General features: G+C 39.6%; 1 protein-coding gene across 1 annotated transcript in view; it reads right to left on the reverse strand.

Annotated features, from left to right (window-relative positions):
* POGLUT1 (protein O-glucosyltransferase 1) overlaps positions 1-19,686 on the reverse strand; it is a 48,081-nt gene that overhangs the window by 5,475 nt on the left and 22,920 nt on the right. The window contains exons 4-9 of the mRNA XM_006884260.1: positions 12,305-12,440; positions 9,948-10,069; positions 5,488-5,547; positions 3,767-3,866; positions 1,760-1,818; positions 711-878 (exon numbers count right to left, since the gene is read on the reverse strand). Coding sequence (XP_006884322.1) covers positions 711-878; positions 1,760-1,818; positions 3,767-3,866; positions 5,488-5,547; positions 9,948-10,069; positions 12,305-12,440 — 645 coding nt within the window. The remainder of the gene's footprint in view (positions 1-710; positions 879-1,759; positions 1,819-3,766; positions 3,867-5,487; positions 5,548-9,947; positions 10,070-12,304; positions 12,441-19,686) is intronic.

The raw sequence follows: 19,686 nt of genomic DNA on the forward strand, positions 1-19,686 counted from the left end.
TTCAGCTTTTTAATATCTTGAATTCCCTTTACTTTGGCTTCTCAGTGCTCCAGTGCGATACTGAGAGTCTCTTCTGACATCCACCTTGGTCTTTTCTTCTTCCTCTGTCTTTGTAATGACTTTGTGTATTCTTCCTGGATGATATCCTCCCACAACTCATCTGGTTTTCACTGATTAGTGTTCAAGGCCTCAAACCTGTTCCTGAGATGGTTCTGAAATTCAGGTGGAATAGACTCAAGGTCATATTTTGGTTCCCATGGATTTGATTTCATTTTCCTCAACTTCAGCTTGAACTAGCATATGAGGAGTTGGTGGTCTATTCCACAATCAGCTCCTGGCCTAGTTTTCACAACTGATATTGAGCTTCTCCAGTGGTTCTTTCCAAAGCTGTAAGCAATCTGATTCCTATGCATACCATCAAGTGAAATCCATGCGTATAACCTGTGTTTGTTTCTTATACAAAGTATTTGCGATATACAAAGATAAATATGGTTACTTTTTGAGAAATTAGAACTTTCTTGGTATCTGGATATTATATTTGACACTAACTAATATTAAGTACTTTTCCTAACTAAATCCCAAATGCAGCCAACTTAAATAATCCAACACTGTGTATTTAAATCAGCAAGAAAAGCTTTCAGGAAAACCCTCCTCAGGAGCAAATGACTAAAATGGCTGGGGATGGAGCAGCATGGGGTAAAGGTGCTTACTGGACATTGGAGAGATCTGTCTTGACTGGGATGTAGTGAACCCATGGCTTCAGCTGTGGATAGAAGAATTCCAGCCACTCGTCACCAACATGGAAAACAAGTGAACCACACAGGAAGAGGTGTTTGAACCGGAAACTTGCAGCTACACCCCGGAAATTAAACAGATACCTAAGAAAGAAAAAAGAACCAAATGCACTTGAAAGTACATGGCTGCTTCTACAGGTATGGACTTTTTTTTTTAAATTCCCTCTCCCCCTTTTTTTAAATGGCTTTTCTCTCTTCTCTTTCCATTTCCAACCTCCAAAGGCAGTATACCCACCTAGGGTGTCCACCAACTCCCTTTTCTCAGGCCAAGGCTACACACTCTTCCTGAAAGAAGAGTTGACGTGAAGGAACAGGGATACTTTCTCCAGGAAAAGCTGACAAGGTCAGATGTTGAGTGCTGGATACAAAAGGTACAAGGCTCAGGTAGATCTCATTTTCCACAAGCTTTTCTAAGCTGCAGGTGTTTTTTTCTTTTAACATTGAAAAATGTTTTAATTTTTTTAGGCTGGATGTCTCTTGTCATGGCTAACCAAAGCTCTGCTCATCCTACGGTCTCTAGTCTACTGAGGAGGTCTGTACTGCCAGCCTTTAGGTTAGCTGCTGACTATTCATCATTTGCACGGCTATCATGAGCCAGGAGTGACTTGACTGCAATGAGGGGTCTGGTTTTGGTTTTAATAATTTATTCATGTGAGCTGTAAATGGTTTTATTAACTTGATAAATATGTAATCTAACTTGAACTCTGAGACATTGAGAGAGTCAGTTGTATCACTTTGCTTATCAGCATGCAAACCCTCTGTAAACAGGGTCCAAGTTTCATTTATCTCTGCAGTTCCCACGGAACTAGATCTGCACCTTGTACACAGGAAGCTTTCAGTAAGCTAAATGAATTAAAGTGACTTTCATAAAGCTAGCTTGTCCTCAGTACTAAGGTCTTTCCCCCAAAGGCAAGCTGACTCAAAATTAAATGGAAATCCTGACTTAGGAGAATCAAGAGTCTTACTTGTATTTGCAGTGATCCACAAGGTGGACATCCTTAGCAGCTGGCTTCCCCAAAGTATCCTGTAAGAGCAAAGGAAGTTAATAGTAATAACAGCATTTAGGAAAGACCACTGTGCAGGGAGCACCTGTTACAACGTTTCATGAGTATGTCCTCATTTAAAAATAAGCATACTCAGGAGGGATCACTATCCCCATTCTACAGAAAAGGAAGTCAAGGATTCAAGAAGCTGGGAGATAGGGAGCTCTGGTGGCCTAGTGGCAAGACGCTGCACTGCAATCCCAGAGGTATGTGGTTCAAATCCACCAGATGCTCTGCTGGAGAAGAAGGGGGCAATTTCCTCCTGTACCAGTCAGATCTGATTTGACGGTACATGTAAAAATTAAAAAAAAAAAAAAAAAAAAGAAGCTGGGAGATTAGTCTAAAGCCATATAACCCCAAGCAGAAGAGGTAGAGGGAGGTGGGGTTTGGCCATGATTTTAAAGTTTAAGGTCCCATGACGCTCTCTGGCCCTCTTTTGAATTCAGAGGTCACATTTCCATTCTATATCAATTATTTCCATTCTCTATCAATTATTTATGTAGCAAGTCACCAGTAGTACCTGATGAGCTTAGAACTGCAGGCCCCCCCCCCCAAATTTGGTTAAACATATAAAATATTTAATATGCAGACTGCCAACATCCTAGGTGGTAGGATCTCTTGTAAAAATCCAAGTTTCCCATTTTCCTTGAAAAAGCGCAAAACATGGCAAACTGGACTCCCATTCCTATTTGGCAGAAAGCCACTGAAATTCTCCATGTTCCCTCTCCAAGGGATCCTGCTCACTGCTCTGCATTACCTGTGGTCCCCCGGGAATACGCCCTGCCCCTCTACACCTCACCACCACCCGCTCCTGCCCCATGTAAATGTCATCCATCTACCTTATCTGATAGCAAACGAGGAACACAAGGCTTAGAAAAAATATACTTAATTTTGTTTGTGGCTTCCTGTAGGAAACACAATTTATTGAAAGAATATATTTTTAAGTATATTTTTCAAATATTTTCATTAAAATATGAAATATAAAAATATTATATACTTTAAAAATATTTTCATAAAACTTAGTTTCTTAAACTTTATGTGTACATGGTTTATTAAAACTGTATCAAATAATTCATGTACCTCAGATATAGTTTTCCTCTCAAGAAGTTTAAAGTATTTCCTCATAAGAGGAAATATTTCCTCATACCAAAGCATATGAGAATTCTAGATAAGGAAATTTCAGGCTGAAAGTTCTATGTTACTGCAAGAAATCTGAGAGTTATGAAAGACTGAGGTGTACTCTAAATGAAAAGTCCTTCTTTCTGGCTTCACTTTAGACTCATTTGGGGATATTTAAATATAATGAAGATACCTAGGCCCCATTCCCAGATATTGATTTATTTAATGCATTTTTTTTAAAGCCCTCTGATTATATTGTACAACCAAGATCGAGAACCACGAGTTTAAGCCAGGGGCTGGCAAACTACAGCTCACATGCCAAATCAGGCTCCCTGCCGATTTTTGTATAGCCCACGAACAAAGAATATTTTCACGTTTTAAAAAAACTGCCAGAAGAAAATTACGTCTGACCTAAAATAATTTGGTGAATTTTAAATTTCAGGGCCCATAAATAAAGTTTTGCCAGAACACAGCCATGCCCATTTGTTTGTCTGCTGTCTATGGCTGCTTTTGCATTATCATGGAAGAGCTTAGTAGCCAAGAGAGACCAGAGACCTCTGAATCTTCAAAACGTTTACAACCTCTATCCGGTCATTTATATAAAAAGTTTGCCAACTTCTGGTATTAACCATCCAACTCATAAGAAAGGCCAGAAAAGTGGAGTGAATTTGAAAATTAATTTACATATATGCTAATAGTGTTCCATGGAACCTTCTCCAAAAATCATGCCACCAATGAAGGGAAACCTAATACGAAATGTTCTTTGAGACTGGTCATTGCTGTTTTTCTACTCAGATGACTGGTGATTACTTTCATGGATTTCCAGGCCTGGTTTTTGGTGTATTCTGCATCAACAAGTTTTGGATTTTTCCGAGAGAGAAGAATGAGAGGATCTCGTTCTGGACTTGTCCTATAAAAAAACACATGACATAAACTATGTAGTCTACACCATAGTGCTATTGTCAGTTTCTGAAAGCTGAACAGTACTAGGTATCAGTGCAATGGCTACACTCACAGATGAGCCAGACATTGGTTAAGAGAAAAGAGAAGAGGGGACACTGGGAACTACAGCATCTACATGTTCCTGTGCTATTCCCCATTTTACCCTTCAGGGATGGGAGTATTTGGTCCCTTTCTGCTTTCTGTTGGTCTACAAAAGGTATGCTGTTCTGGTCACTACAGTGAGGAAATGCTTTCATCTTGAGGAGGGTTCATGTAGCCTCTATCATTACTGGTACTCAAAGCTGTGGGATGCGGCCATCACCACTCAACAAAATAGCTACATGTCCTTTGCTGTATTTTCTCTGTAAAGTCGAATATGATAATATTATAAAGAATAAAAACATAGGACTTAAAAAGCTGAAGGCAGTTTCTGGAGAAAATCCTAGTGTTAGCAGTTGAAGTGTTACGGGCTCCTGTGAATCTTTTGAGAACTATGCATATTCTCCCTAGAAAAATGCACATCCCCCCAAATAAGGAGGTCCTTAAGTACTTGGAGCCCAAGTTAAACCCGTAGTATCAAGATCTGAAAATCAGGTAAGTTGACAAGTAGAAGCTGAGCAGCCCATCCATGTCTTCAGTTCCACTGTGTAAGTAAATTAAAGGAAGCTCTGATAGCCTAGTGGGTAAAGAGGTGTGCTGTCAACCCAAAGACAAGTGGTTTGAATCCACCAGCTGCTCTGAGTGACAAGATGGGCCATTGTTTTCTGTGTATGTTTTATGTTGTTGTTAGGTGCCATCGAGTCGTAGACGACCCATTGCGACCCTACGAACGAAAGGCCTGAGCACTGTTCAGACATAGAGTTTCTGGAGGCAAGCTACCTGCTGGAGGGTCAGCTATGAGTTGGTTCTGATTCAACAACACATAATAACAACAAGTAAATTGGAAGGCAAACTGAGAGTATAATCTCAGACAAGGACCTGGATGCAAAAACTACTAAACCATACTCCCTTCATGGTCTTTTCTATTCATCTGTTCACCTAGTATTTACTGTGTAACTACGTGCCAGGGGACATTCTAGGTGCCTAGGAACTAAATCAGATTAACAGATTCCTTCCCTAATCCCAATCTTTTCCATTTCCCTCTTCCTCTCTCTTCTGTCCGCTTCCTTTTCCATTTCTACCAGTCTCACTCTTTTTGTTACCACTATTCAGCTGCCTCATGGTACGATGAAAAAGACAATAAGGAGATTTAAGTGTCACTGGGCAAGTTCCCAATACTCCTGAAACTGTAAGCTTTTTGGCAGGCAGATAACCCATCTATTCAGTTCAATACTGCACAGTTAAAGCCCAAAATGCCAGTGGCACTTTGTGTTTGCTGAATGATTAAATGAATGAACTTTACTTCTTTCAATATAAATTCCATTAAGAGAGATACAGGTGAATAATCTGAGTTCTCCAGTCTAAGATTCTGTGAGTCTGTTTAAATCCATAACTATTTTAGCATTCTCTTTGAGTAAGACCCTCAAAGTTGCTTAGATCTCACACATTAATTAGAAGCATATCGCTGTAAAATATCAATATATAATCACCTTGATCCTCGGAAATATGCTGTTGAATTCTTCTTTGTCCAGGGCCACTGTGCTGCTGACCTAATAAAGGAGGATTTGATTAATTTCTATGTAGTTATTAATTGTATCAAATGCAAACACATCACCATAGAGTTAGTTCTAACTCAGAGCAATCACCCACCAAGTTTCTGAAGTTGTATATTACGGTGGGAGGAGACTGTGCATGGTTCTCCCTCAGAGCAGCTGGCAGATTCATGCAGCCTTTGGATTAGCAGTTCTATTCTCTATGGACTACACCACCAGAACTCTCTGTTGACTGCGTTGTTGTTGATTGCCGTCGAGTCGAGCACGACACATAGCAACCTTATGAACAAAATACCTGAATCCTGTCTGTAACTATCAGTGTTTCTCAAAGTTCACAGAGTTTCCGGAGGCATGTTGTTTACAAAGTTGATGCCACTCCTGCTTCCAAACATAACATATATACATGTATATGTACACACATATATATATTCATGCACATATACACACACACTCTTAAGGATGCTATGGGCAGAATACTGAATGATTCAGGAAGCATTAAAGTGATTAAAGTATTAAAATGATCCAGGAAGAAGGATAGTCACTGTATCAAAAGGAATTGGCTGACACAGAAAAATCTCAAGAAACAACATATGATCAAGAGGAAATGGTGATAAAAGAAGAAGTTCAGGCTGCTCTGAAGGAATTGGCAAAAAACAAGGCCCAGGAATTGATGAATATCAACTGGCATATTTCAACAAACAGATGCTGCTCTGGACACGCACCAGGCTGTGCCAAGAAATCTGAAGGACAATTACCTGGCCAATTGACTGGCAGATATTCCTTTTTATTCTCATTCCAAAAAGAGGTGACAGGAAAGAGTGGAAATTATTGTACAATAACATTCATACCACATGCAAGCAAAATCATGTTGAAGATTATCCCAAATGATTGGAATCTCTGTACATTGACAGAGAACTACCAGAAACATGAGCTGGGTTTAGAAGAGGCCGTGGCACTAGAGACATTATCATCAATGTCAGAAGGATCTTGGCTAAAAGTAAAGAATACCAGAGGAACATCTATCTGTGTTTCATTGACTATGCAAAGGTGTTTTACTGTGTGGATGACAACAAATTATGGCTAACCTTAAGAAGAATGGGAATCTCAGACTATTTGATTATGCTCATGCAAAACCTATACTCAGATAAAAAAATGGTCCTCAGAACAGAGCAAGGAAACCCAGCATGGTTCAAAATCAGGAAAGGAGTGCATTTGGGATGTGTCCTGTCTCCATACATTTTCAAACTATATGTGAAACAGATCATTTGGGAGGCTGGGCTTTACAAGGAGGAATGTGGCATCAGGATTGGAAGAAGACTCATCAACAACCCATAGTATGCAGATGACAACCTTGCTTACAGAAACTGAGGAGGACCAGAAGTGCTTGCTGCAGAAAGTCAAGGACTGTGGTCTTCAATATGGATTGAAGCACAACATCAAGAAGACAAAGATTCTCACCACTGGCCAATTGGCAATACCATGATGCCAATTAGTAAATTGATATTGTTAACAATTTCAGCTTTCTTGGCTCAATCAACATTCTGGGCACCAGCAATCAGGAAATCAAAAGACGAATTGCACTAGGAAAAATCTGCTGTCAAGGACCTCTCCAGAGTACTAAGAAGCAATAACATCAATCTAGAAACTAAAGTGTGCCTGATTCAGGCCGTAGCCTTTGCAATTAATTGCTATGCATGAGAGAGCTAGACAATGACTAAGATGACTGAAGAAGAATCGATGCCTTTGAGTCATAGTGCTGGAAAAGAATACTAAACAATTTATGGACTGCCAAGAGAAAAAATAGGTCTGTCTTGGAGAGGGTGAAACCAAGTTTCTCCTTGGAGGTAAGGATTTTGAAGCTCCATCTTATATACCTTAGGAACGTAGCCAGGAGGGACCGATCCTTGGCGAAGGACATCATGCTTGGACAAGTGGAAGGAAAGAGGAGGAGAGGAAGATCCTAGATGAGCTGACTATAGGGGATATGTTTTAATTACTTCTGAAGCTTAATTCAGAACTTTGTATTTTAATATAAGATGGTGAGGACTTGTTGTCCATTCACATTTATGATACCATGTTACCTTTTAAATTTTTTTAAAATTAATTTTTTATTGAGAATATGCACAGCAAAATAAACATGAATCCAATGGTTTCTAGATGTACAATTGTATGACAATGATCTTCAAGTATTCTCATCTTCGCAGCTTCAATTATTCTCTTTTCTCTTTTGAGTTGTTCTTTCTCCATTAACATAAACTCACTATCCCTTAAAGGTTCCTATCTAATCTTTTTATAGATAAGATCCTTCCTAGCTAGTGCTTCTTGTCAATGTTTTTTAAAAAAAGGTAGTTTGGGGGTCGGCAAAGGAAAGATCCAATGTGAAAAACAATGCATACGAACTTAATTAAGTAAAAAAAGTATAAAATAAAAATTTTATTTAAAATTTTAAAAAAAAAAACCATTGTGGTTTGGATATAAGTTTATAGGGCAAATTTTTCTTTTCTCAGTAAGTAATTTACAGGCCCTTTATTTTGTAATATAAGCATTTTCTCCATTTCCTCGCCGGGGTCTACACAGCCCTTCCTTTCTGTCCCTACCTGCCCACTGACCTTTGTTCTGAGACACATGAAACCCTTTTGGTCTCATAAGTATGGTTAATTGTGCATTCCTCTTACTTGTTCACTTTACAGGCCTATCATTTCATTGAAAAGCAATAGCTGGGAGTGAGTTCAGTTCCATGTCTGTTGGGCATAGAAGGGGTCACAATTTTGGTGATTCCATCAGTCTCTATCAGTCTTCAATAATTTTAAATTTCATTCTTGTTCTCAATTTTATTTTATATAGATAGTTCTTAAAAGAGTATAACCCTCAAGGAAGATATTTTTCACTAGTTAAACTACTATTTGTTCTAAGAAGACTTTGGGGGACTTTTTTTTTTTGCTTAAAAGAGTCTGGGATGATATCAGAAGTCTGTCTAGTTTGCACAGCTCCAGAAAGTCTACGAGAATTTGAACTACATTTCCTCTTTTTGAACAGGTCTCTTCTACAGCACCTTTGATCAAAATATGCAGTAATAGTAACGGGGCATCATTAAGTTCTTCTAGTCTCATGACAAAGGAAGCACCTACGCACAGAAGCAACTAGTCATACATCCATTTTTTCCTGTTCCTGACTCACTACCTTCCTTTGTTATTTCAGAAGGCTAAGAAGGACCAATTGGTGTGCCTTAAATTACGGTCCCATTTGTTATCACTTTATTCATCTAAAGGGATTAGTGGATTACCAGCGGGATGTAATTGTGAAAATAAAATTGAATTTTACAAAGACTGTATTTCTAGAAGTCTTCCATTAAATGCCAATGTTGTGTGACTCATTAATGCACAATGCAGCTAGGTTAGGGAATATCTTTGGTTTAGACAACCTGGAATCAGATGTAAGAGCAGGATGAAGTCAACAGGTCAAGCTGTCTCGGCTATGTGATGAATTAGCATAAGTTCTATACTTAGATGGTTAAAAGGACATTTATGGGTCCCAACCTGCTCAACAGGAGCTCTGGTGGCACAGAGGGTTAGTTGTTGGGTTAATACTCAAAAGGTCCAAGGATCGAACCTATCCACTAGAGGAAAATGAAGTAGTATGTGCCTATTAAGAGTGATAGCCTTGGAAACCTAATGAGGCATTTCTAGTTTGTATTAAAGGGTCACTACAAGTCAGAATCAATGGGCATCCAAATTTTGCTTGGTTTTCTCCCTACCCAAAGGAGCTCTGGTGGTCTAAGAGTTAAAGCACTCGGCTGCTATCTGAAAAGCTGACCTTTGGAATCCACCGAGCAGCTCTGCAAGACGAGCAGCTCTGCAAGTTGAAGGCCTGGTAATTGCTTCAATAAAGGTTATAGTCAGTAAAGTCCCAGGGAACAAATCTACCCTGTTCCATGAGCTTGCAATGAATCATAGTCAACTCAACAATACATACAAACAACAACATCCTCGCTTAATGAACCCAGCTCAAAATTATCAAGTACATGAATGTTTTTCCGAGCAATTTTCTACCCTCCCCACAACAAGGCCATACACATGTTCTAATTATGGAAGACTGTTAGAGAAATCTTAAAAGCATGGAAAAAAATTAAAGAAGAAAACAAAAGGCTCCCATACTTCCTTCCTCAGAGGCACTGCTGATGTTCTAGGGTAGATTCTTTAGTAGATTTTTCTATATATGTGTGCAAATATTTTTATACATACACAGAACTGACTATGCTATGAATAGGTTTTTTTCAGCTTGAAAATTAACAATTTAAAGTATCACTATGAGTTGCAAGCGACTCAACAGCACCTAATAACAACAATATATATATATCCTACCACTTATTTCAAGAAAATAAAACTTACAGGACTTACCTTGCCAGATCTTCTCTGAAGAGGTCCCACCGTCCAAGACCTGTAGGATAAATTGGCCAAACAGCAGGTCCACCTTCCCAAAAGGTCCAAGCAGGATACATGATATCATGATACTCTGATGTCTTTAATAGAAACAGAAAGGCCATGCTACATCAGTACAGAAATAAAGCAATAAGACTCAAACTGCAGAGGCCACTGGATCCTAACAAAGGCCTTGCTATAGTGTTAACCTGCCAAAGGTACACTCTCCCTAATTGTAAATGTTAGACTCTGAACAACAACAACAACAACAAAAATGGCTCACTGAAACCCAAAAGTTGTTTTTCTAAAAGACATATACATTTAAGGGTTTCAGAGTAAGGAAATAATAAATCATAAATGATCAATTTCTCTCTCTCATCTCTTAATGTCTATTACACTTAAGAGTTTATACTGTCTTACACAGTTCTTGGTTTTCCTAGATGGTCTTGTGAGAAAAATAACTAGAAAATATACTGCAGTGGTAAAGAGAATGGTCTCTGGAAACAGAACATAGGAATCTGCTGAATTTCTCTCTTTCCAGTTTTCCAATTCCAGGTGAATTCTTATGTCGTGGTTTCCAAATCTTTGCTGTTGTCATTAATATGGGAAGTAAAATTTCTATCTACCTAATGAGCTTACTTTGAATATAAAATGAGTTAAAGCATGCAAAACACTGAAAACAGTCCCTGGCAGATAGTAATGACTCAGAAAGTGTTAGGTAGCTTTATTTGCTCAATACTGTGGTACTGTGTTGAGCTCATTAGCTGCTCAATAAATTCTTAGTTGTTTACGGATCAGGATTGGAAACGTCTGTAGGTAGAATTGTGGGAAAAGATGGTGTTCCACATCTTTTAACAATGTTGTAAAAACAATTTATTCCCTTTATATAGTTACTTCTAGCAAAGCTTTGAACACTAATAAACCCAAGTCTGTTTTTCCCTTTGGAATTACATTTACAACATGCTGTTTGCCTTTTCTCACATACTTGAAAAATGATATATGATTCATCAAGTATCTCACAAATGATAGCAGCTCCTTAAAAACTGCACAGTTTAAAGGTGACAAACTAAAATCCCTCCCTTGGAAACTAGGAGTCACTTATCTTTTAAAATAACAGGCAGTTAAGATGTAGAGTTAGTATACTGATGGCTGTATTTGATTATCAACAGAAACAACAAATAACAAACAAAAGTGTCCTTTACTGACTCATGGGAACCTCTATCTGTTCTTCTGGCAGAGTTTCACCACAAACAATGGGATCAAGCATTTTGGAAAAAAGAAGCTAAACCATGGGAAAAGCAACACAAATGTGACCTCATCCCATCTGCAACACAGGAAATAAACAAGTCTAGAGAGAAAGTAAACTGTGATAAAGAACAAGTAGGGACAAATGGTCCCTCTGCACTGGAGACAGATATTAAAGATAGGCTTTTTGCCAAGGTCCATGGGATTTTCTAAACCCATCTTTCTCCCACAGACTCACCCAACCCTCTGTGTTCTTGCCACTCCATCCCCCTCATCCCCAACTAAATGCTTTCACACCAGCCTCTCAAACCTTTCAAACCCAGTGTCATTTCTGCATCATTTACATGAAGCTGACCTATGAGGAGTTATTCACTTCCTCAAGCCCTCAGGTCTTGCCTCGTTTTCTCACTTCTCTGTATGAACTTCTCATATTTCTCGCTGTGATCTGAGACATTATCCAGTGCACTGCTTAAGAACAAACTATAACTACAATCCCAGAGGCACACGGTTCGAATCCACCAGATGCTCTGCCGGGAAAAGGAGGAATAATCTCCTCCTGTACCAGTCAGACCTGATTTGACGGTACACTCACACAAAAATAAAAAATTTAAAAAAAAAAATATTTAAAAAAAAAAGAACAAACTATATGGTGCTATTTAATACTTTTGGGTTAAGTACTGGTCATGCTGGGCCCACAGGATACAGTTTGAGACAGGACAGATGATACCTGATACTAAGGCTGACAATATGTAGTAGCACAACAAATATTCTTTAGACCATGAGCTCTTTCGGACTCATGATCGCATACTCTGTAGCAGCTGAGTCCTCCCTTCAATGCCTTGTAAGTTTCTCCTTCTTTTCATGCTGTAACACCATTCTCAGCACTAAAGATACTTCAGCAATATTACATTTCTTTTTGGTCCTCAACTCTGACTCCTCGGTCTTACTGCTCAACCACTTTGATGCTACCAGGGAACAGGATCTATTCCTGGACTTCACCAGTAGACGTAAAACTGTACTATAGGAAAATGAGCTCCTGCTCATAACCTAGAAGATTCTCCCTCCCCCATGTAGGTCCTTCCTGAACTTACCTTGCTGAAGGAGAAGACTGGAATGGCGGGCTCCATCCACTTAGGAACCTGAGGATAATCTCGTACATTGATTACCATCTCCATATCAGGGAGACGCCCAATAACGTCCAAAATAAAGTGTTCAACACCACTACATCTGCCAAACAAAAATAACACAAATTCATGACGGTAGACCAGAGCTATTATTGCTGAGGTCAGATGGATCCTGGCTGAATGTCTGTGTTTTACTGACTAAAGGCATTTGACTGTGTGGACCACAACAGACTATGGTTAACATTGAGAAGAACGGGAATCACAGAACACTTACTTGTGCTCAATCAAATGAAATATCTACCTAGCTCAAGAATCTGTTGTCTGAACAGAACAAGAGAACACTGAATGGCTGAAAATTGTGAAGGATGTGTGTCAGGAGTGTATCCTTTATCCATACCTATTGAATCTGTACGCTGAGCAAATAATTCATGAAGCCAGACTCTCTGAAGAAGAATATGGTGTCAGGATTAGAAGACTCATCAAAAACCTGCACTATGCGATGACACAGCTTTGAATCCTGAAAGCAAGGGAGACCAGAGGTGCTGGTTGCAGAAGACCAAAGAATATAGCCCTCAATTTGGATCGCATCTCAACATCAAGGAAACAAAGGTCTTTACCACTGGGCCAGTGAGCAATATCATGATTGACAAAGAAAGGGCAAAAACAGTGAAATATTTCTTCTTGTTTGAATCCACAATATCCTTGGTACCAGGAGATACAAAGATGTATTGCTTGGGGCAAGTTACTGTCAGGGGCCTCTCCAAAATACTCAAGGATAATGACGTCACTTTGAAGACTAAGATGTGCCTGATCCAGGCCATGTTCTTTTCAATTAATTGCTATGTATCTAAGAGCTGGACAATGAATAAGGATGACAGAGGAAGTGTTGATGCCTTTGCATGGTGGTGTTAGAGAAGAGTACTGAATATCCAATGGACTGTCAAAAGAATGAACATGTATGATTTGGGAAAGGTGCAACACGAATGTTCCTTGGAGGCCAGGACAGTAATGCTTCATCTCTCCTATTTTGAACAGGTTGCTAGGAGAGGGATTCCTTGGAAAAGGGTATCATGTTTGGAATGGTGGAAAGTCATCAAAAAAGATGATGACTCACAACAAGATAAAGGTAAATAATCCAATAGAAAAATGGGCACAGGATATGAACAGGCATTTCACCGAAGACGACATTCAGATGGCTAACAAACACATGAAGAAATGCTCAAAATCCCTAGCCCTAAGAGAGATGCAAATTAAAACAACTATGAGATATCATTTCACCCCAGTCAAAATAGCAAAATTTAACAGAACAGCAAGCAACAAATGCTGGCGAGGTTGTGGAGAAACTGGAACCCTGATTCACTGTTGGTGGGAGTGTAAAATGGTGCAACCCCTGTGGAAAGCAGTATGGTGCTTTCTCAAAAAGTTGCAAATAGAGATACCATTTGACCCAGCAATTCCACTACTGGGAATATACCCTGAAGAGACCATAGCTGACATCCAAGCAGATATATGCACACCCATGTTTATTGCAGCTTTGTTCACAATAGCAAGGAGTTGGAAACAACCTAAGTGCCCATCAACAAACGAATGGCTAGAGAAGCTGTGGTATATTCGCACAATGGAATACTATGCTGCATTAAAAAACAAGGAACTCATGCAATATTATTCAAAATGGTTGACTCTGGAGAACATTATGCTGAGTGAAATATCCCAGCCACAAAAGGACAAATATTACATGATGCCACTGTTGTAGAATGGGACTGTCCTTGGGGTTGGGGAGAGACTGAGTAAGATGGGTTCAATAATGTATACTGCACTGAAACAGAGGAGGGAGAAAACTGTTTAAAAGAGATATATAACTAGGTATTTCTGTCATCACAGAAGTCTAGAGCGAGGGCTACATGGTGGAGGGGACCTGGGGGAGGGTTTGTAAAACAATGAAAGAATCTTTTCTTTTACTTTTCCATAATTTCTGGACTCATGTACTTATAACTTGTTAGTCAAATTTGTGTCTTCTAGGTTGCAACACCCCCATGATACATCTTCAAGGATATGAACATGTACGGCCAAGCACAATCAATAAGAGTGCATCTAAATCCCAAAATCAATCTCCATAATAGTCTATGTGTTTCCTACTGCCAAAGGGGCCCTTTAGAGTAGTAAGAGAAGATCTTCACCCTGAAACCCACAGCGTCCCTTTTCAGCAGGAAGTAGCTAAGAGAATACGCCATCCCCTTTTCCTTATGACTCAGGGTGAAGTCTCTCTCAGGGAGGAGTGATAGGGAATGGCAAAGGACACACTGACAAAGAAGATTAATCAGAACTGGCTTTGACAAGCACTGTGGCATTTGGACAAGAACAAACTGGGAGGAGGGTAGAGAGAATAGTGCAACAATGAATGAATGGAAACCCAAAATCTCTGTAAATGTTTATGAAAATTAATAAAAATATAGAAAAAAAAACCAGAAAACAAAAAAAACCCAAAAAACAAACAAACAAAAAAGATGATGACTCCCATTGAGATGGACAGTGACTACAGCAATGGGCTCAAGTGTCTTAGAGACGGGGAGGTTGGCACAGGACAGAATAGGATTCAGAACTGTTGTTCACAGGGTCATTATGAGTCATACTCAACTTGACAGCACCTAACAACAACAAAAACTGCATCTTCTCTAGAATAAGAGAGGATCCTACCAACACTTTAGGTAAGACAAGCCAGTATTCAGATCATTAGATATGATGTAGATGGTACAGGATAGTACAGGGGACAGGGTTCAGCTCTGTTTTCCACAGGATCATAATGAGTCATACTCGATTCAACAGTACTTAACAACCACCACCACCACCACCACCAAGGCATGTGGTAAATATCAAAGGCAATGGTGTAGGAAAGTTATTTTGAACAATAAATCCTATACTACCCAACTTTCACTACAATCTCCAATATGGACTGAAGCTCAACATGAAGAAAACATAATTCTCACCACTGAGCCATTTGGTAGCACCATGATAAATGGGGAAAAGATTGAGACTGTTAAAAATTTTAGCTTACTCTGTCCCACAATCAACATCCATGGCACCAGTAGTCAGGAAATAAAAGAAAGGGGGGGGGGAAGGAACTGCATTGGGAAAATCTGCCGTCAGGAACTTCTCTAGAGTGCTAAAGAGTAATGATGTCAGTTTGGAGACTAAGGTGCACATGATCCAGGCCATGGTCTTTGCAATTACTTGCTATATATTAGAAGGTTAATGAAAACAGATGACAGAAGAATTGATGCCTTTGAGTTACGGCAGTGGAAAAGAATACTGAACATACCATGCATGAACTGCCAAAAGAACAAACATTTCTGTCCCGGAGAGGGTGAAGCCAAGCTGCTCCTTGGAGGCAAGGATTTTGAAACTCCATCTTATATACTTTGGGCATGTTGCCTGGAGGTATCACTCCTTGGAGAAGGACATCACACTTTAAATGGCAGAGAGACAACCCAAGAGAGGAAGATCCAGGGTGAGATGCATCGACAGAGTAACTGAAATAATGGAGGTAGGTGTGTCAGAGACAGTTTGACTGGCTCAGGCTGGGGCAGAGATCCAAGCTATTATGCATAGAGTCATTATGAGTCACAGGCAACTCGACGACACAAAGCAACAACAATATAACTCTATTTCAAATAAGTCTACAAACATTTTTCCAAATACAGGTGCTTATTTTGTGTCTCTGTGTTACATTATGGCAATTATCACAATATTTCTCACAACCTTTTTTCATAATGCAATTGCACATTTACTAAGTGACACATAGTCTTAATATAACTTTTACGTGCACTGACAAATCAAGAAATTAGTGTGACTCTTTATTTTGATATTAGCTTCACTGCTGTGATGTGAAGTCAAATATACAATATCTCCAAGGCATGCCTGTGCTTAGTAAGATTGTCCGAAGAACTTATCATAAATTTAGATGGACTATCATTGCTACTCTTACCATCCCTTCTCTCCTATCTGTTCCCTATTTTAATTTCACTTATGTAGATGTTATATATCATCGAGTTGGTTCTGACTCATAGCAACCCAGTGTACAAAAGTACAAAATATTACCCAGTCTGACATCTACCTCACAACTGCTGCTGTGTCTGGATCCATGGCTGTAGTTGTTGTGTCAATTCTCCTTGTGGAGGTATCTTTCTCTAGGACTGGCCCCTTCTGATAACTCGCCCAAAGTATGTGAGATAAAATCTTGCCATCTTCACTCCTAAGAAGCATTCTTGCTGCATGTCTTTCAAAACAGGATTGTTTGTTCTTTAGGCAATGCATTCAAAATTCTCTGCCAACATCTCAGTTCAAGGGTTTCAATTACTGCACCATTATTCCAGCTTTCATACACATATGAAATGATTTAAAATACCCTGACTTGAGTCAAGCATATCTTAGTCTCCAAGTGACATTCTTTCTCTTTAGTACTTTAGAGAGTTCTTTCACAGCACATTTGTCTTGATTGCTGCTTCTATGGGTGTTGATTAGATTCAAGAAAAATGGAATCCATGGCAACTTTAACCTTTTCTCTGTTAATAATGATGCTGATTATTGATCCACTTAAAAGGATACTTGTTTACTTTGCATTGAAGTGTTTTCCATGCTAAAGGCTAAAATCTTAGACCTTCTTCAATAAATGCTTCAAGTCTTCTTCATTGTCAACAAGTAATGCCGTTGTCATATGTATATCACAGGTTGCTATTGAGCATTCTTCTGATTCTGATACCACAGTCTTCTTCATATGGGTGAGTTCCTAAGATTATTTGTCAGAAACTATTGGGAAAGTTGGCTGTCAGGGACCTCTCCAGAGTACTGAAGAGCAACGATGTCAGTCTGGAGAATAAGGTGCACCTGATCCAGGCCACAGTCTTCAAAATTGTTTGCTATGAATCAGATAACTGGATAAATGACTAGGGAGGATACAAAGAGAATTGATGCCTTTGAGCTGAGGTGCTGGAAAAGAGTGTTGAATATACCATGAACCACCAAAAGAACAAACAGGTTCATCCTAGAGAGGGTGAGGCCAGCCTGCTCTTTGGAGACAAGGTATCTGAGGCTTTGTCTGACATACGTTGGGCATACTGCAAGGAGGGACCATTCCTTGGAAAGGAACATCATGTTTGGAAGGGCAGAGGAATGGAGAAAGAGAGGGAGACAAGAGATGAGATGGACTGATACAGTGACTACGGTAATGAGGCTAGGAGTGTCAGAGAAAATAAAACTGGCACAGGATGGAGGAGGTTTCAGGGCTGCTGTACACAGGGTCGCTATGCGTCACAAATGACTTGATGGTACACAACAACAACATACAGACTGAATAATTAGGCTAGAAGGATACAGTGCAGATGAATACTTCCACTGATTTTGTACGCCCCTGCTCTGTTCAAACCACTGTTTCTTGGTCTACATATAGATTCTGCATAAGCAAAATTAAGCCTTCTGGAATACCCATTCTTCAAAATATTAGTCATAATTTGTTCTGATCCACAGAGTCAAAGCCTCTGCACAGTCAGTAAGTCATAGAAAGATTTATTTTGGTATTCAAATCCACGGAACCAAAATTTGACCTTAAGTCTGCCCCACTCAAATTTCAAAACCATCTCAGGAACAGGTTTGAGGCCTTGAGCACCAATGGGTGTAGATCAAATGAGCTCTGGGAGGATATCAAGAATATCGTCCATGAAGAATGCAAAAGATCATTACAAAGGCTGAAGAGGAAGAAAAGACCAAGATAGATGTCAGATGAGACTCTGAATATTGCATTAGAATACAGAGAAACCAAAGCTAAAGGAAGAAATCAAGAAATTAAAAAGCTGAAAAGAAAATTTCAAAGGACCACTCAAGACAACAAAGTAAGATACTGTAATGAAATATGCAAAGAGCTGGAGTCGGAAAATCAAAAAGGCCAAACTTGCTCAGCGTTTCTTAAGCTGAAGGAGTTGAAAAACAAATTCAAGCCACAGGTGGCAATACTTAAGGATGCTTTGAGTAGAGTGCTAAATGATCCAAGAAGCAAAGAAGATGGAAGGAGTCTAGAGAGTCATAGCACCAGAAGGAATTGGCTGACACAGAAGAATTTCATGAAATAACATATGAGCAAGAACCTGTGGTAATGAAGGAGAAAGTTCAAGTTGTTCTGAAGGAATTGGCAAAAAACAAAGTTCCAGGAGTTGACTGCACACCAATATATCAACTGACATATTTCAACAAACAGATGACGCCCTGGATGTGCTAAGTTGAGCCAAGAAATCTGGAGGACAGCCAGGTGGCAAACTGACTATAAGAGATCGATATTTTTTCCCATTCTAAAGAAAGGTGGCCCGATCAGAGTGCGGAAAGTATCGACAATATCATTAGTATCACATATAAGCAAGATTCTGCTGAAAATTATCCAAAAGCGACTGGAGCAACACATCAACAGAGAACTGCCAGATGTACAGGCTGAGATTAGAAGAGGTGGCGGTACCAGGGATATGATAGCTAATGTCAGAGGAATCTTCAAAGCATCCAAGGAATGTCTATCGGTGCTTTATTAACTATGCAAAGGTTTTTGACTGTGTGGATCACAATAAGCTGTGGCTGACTCTGAGAAGAATGGGAAATCCCTGAACATTTGACTGTGCTTATGCAAAACCTATACTTGAACAAAGAGGAAGTCGTCAGAACAGAGCAAGGAGACACTGAATGGTTCAAAATAGGGAAGTGGGTCTGCCAGGGATGTATTCTGTCTCCATACCTTTTTAATCTGTATGAAGAACAAATCACCTGGACACTTGGCTGTACAAGGAGGAACGTGGCATCAGGACTGACGGAAGATTCATCAACAACTTCTGTTATGCAGATAACACAACCCTGCTTGCTGAAACTGAGGAGGACCTGAAGGACTTGCTGCAGAAGGTCAAGGACCACAGCCTTCAATATGGACTGAGTTCAACCTCAAGAAAACAAAGATTCTCACCACTGGGCCAAATGGCAGCATCAGTATGGATGGTGAAGAGACTGAGATACAACAGTTTTAGTTTGCTTGGCTCCACAGTCAACACTCTTGGCACCAGCAGCCAGAATATCAAGAGATGAACTGCATTGGGAAAGTCTACTGTCAGGGACCTCTCAAGAGTACTGAAGAGCAATGACGTCTGGCTGGAAACTAAGGTGTGCCTGATCCGGGCTATAGTCTGCAATTTCTTGCTATGCATCAGAGAGCTGGACAGTGAATAGGGATGACAGAAAGAGAATTGATGCCTTTGAGCTGTGGTGCTGGAGAAGAGTGCTGAATATACCATGGACTGCTAGGAGAACAAACAGGTTTGTCCTGGAGA

This window comes from Elephantulus edwardii, unplaced genomic scaffold (genome assembly GCF_000299155.1).
Source record: "Elephantulus edwardii isolate Elephantulus edwardi_28Jun2011 unplaced genomic scaffold, EleEdw1.0 scaffold00032, whole genome shotgun sequence".
In the NCBI taxonomy this organism is placed as follows: Eukaryota; Metazoa; Chordata; class Mammalia; order Macroscelidea; family Macroscelididae; genus Elephantulus; species Elephantulus edwardii.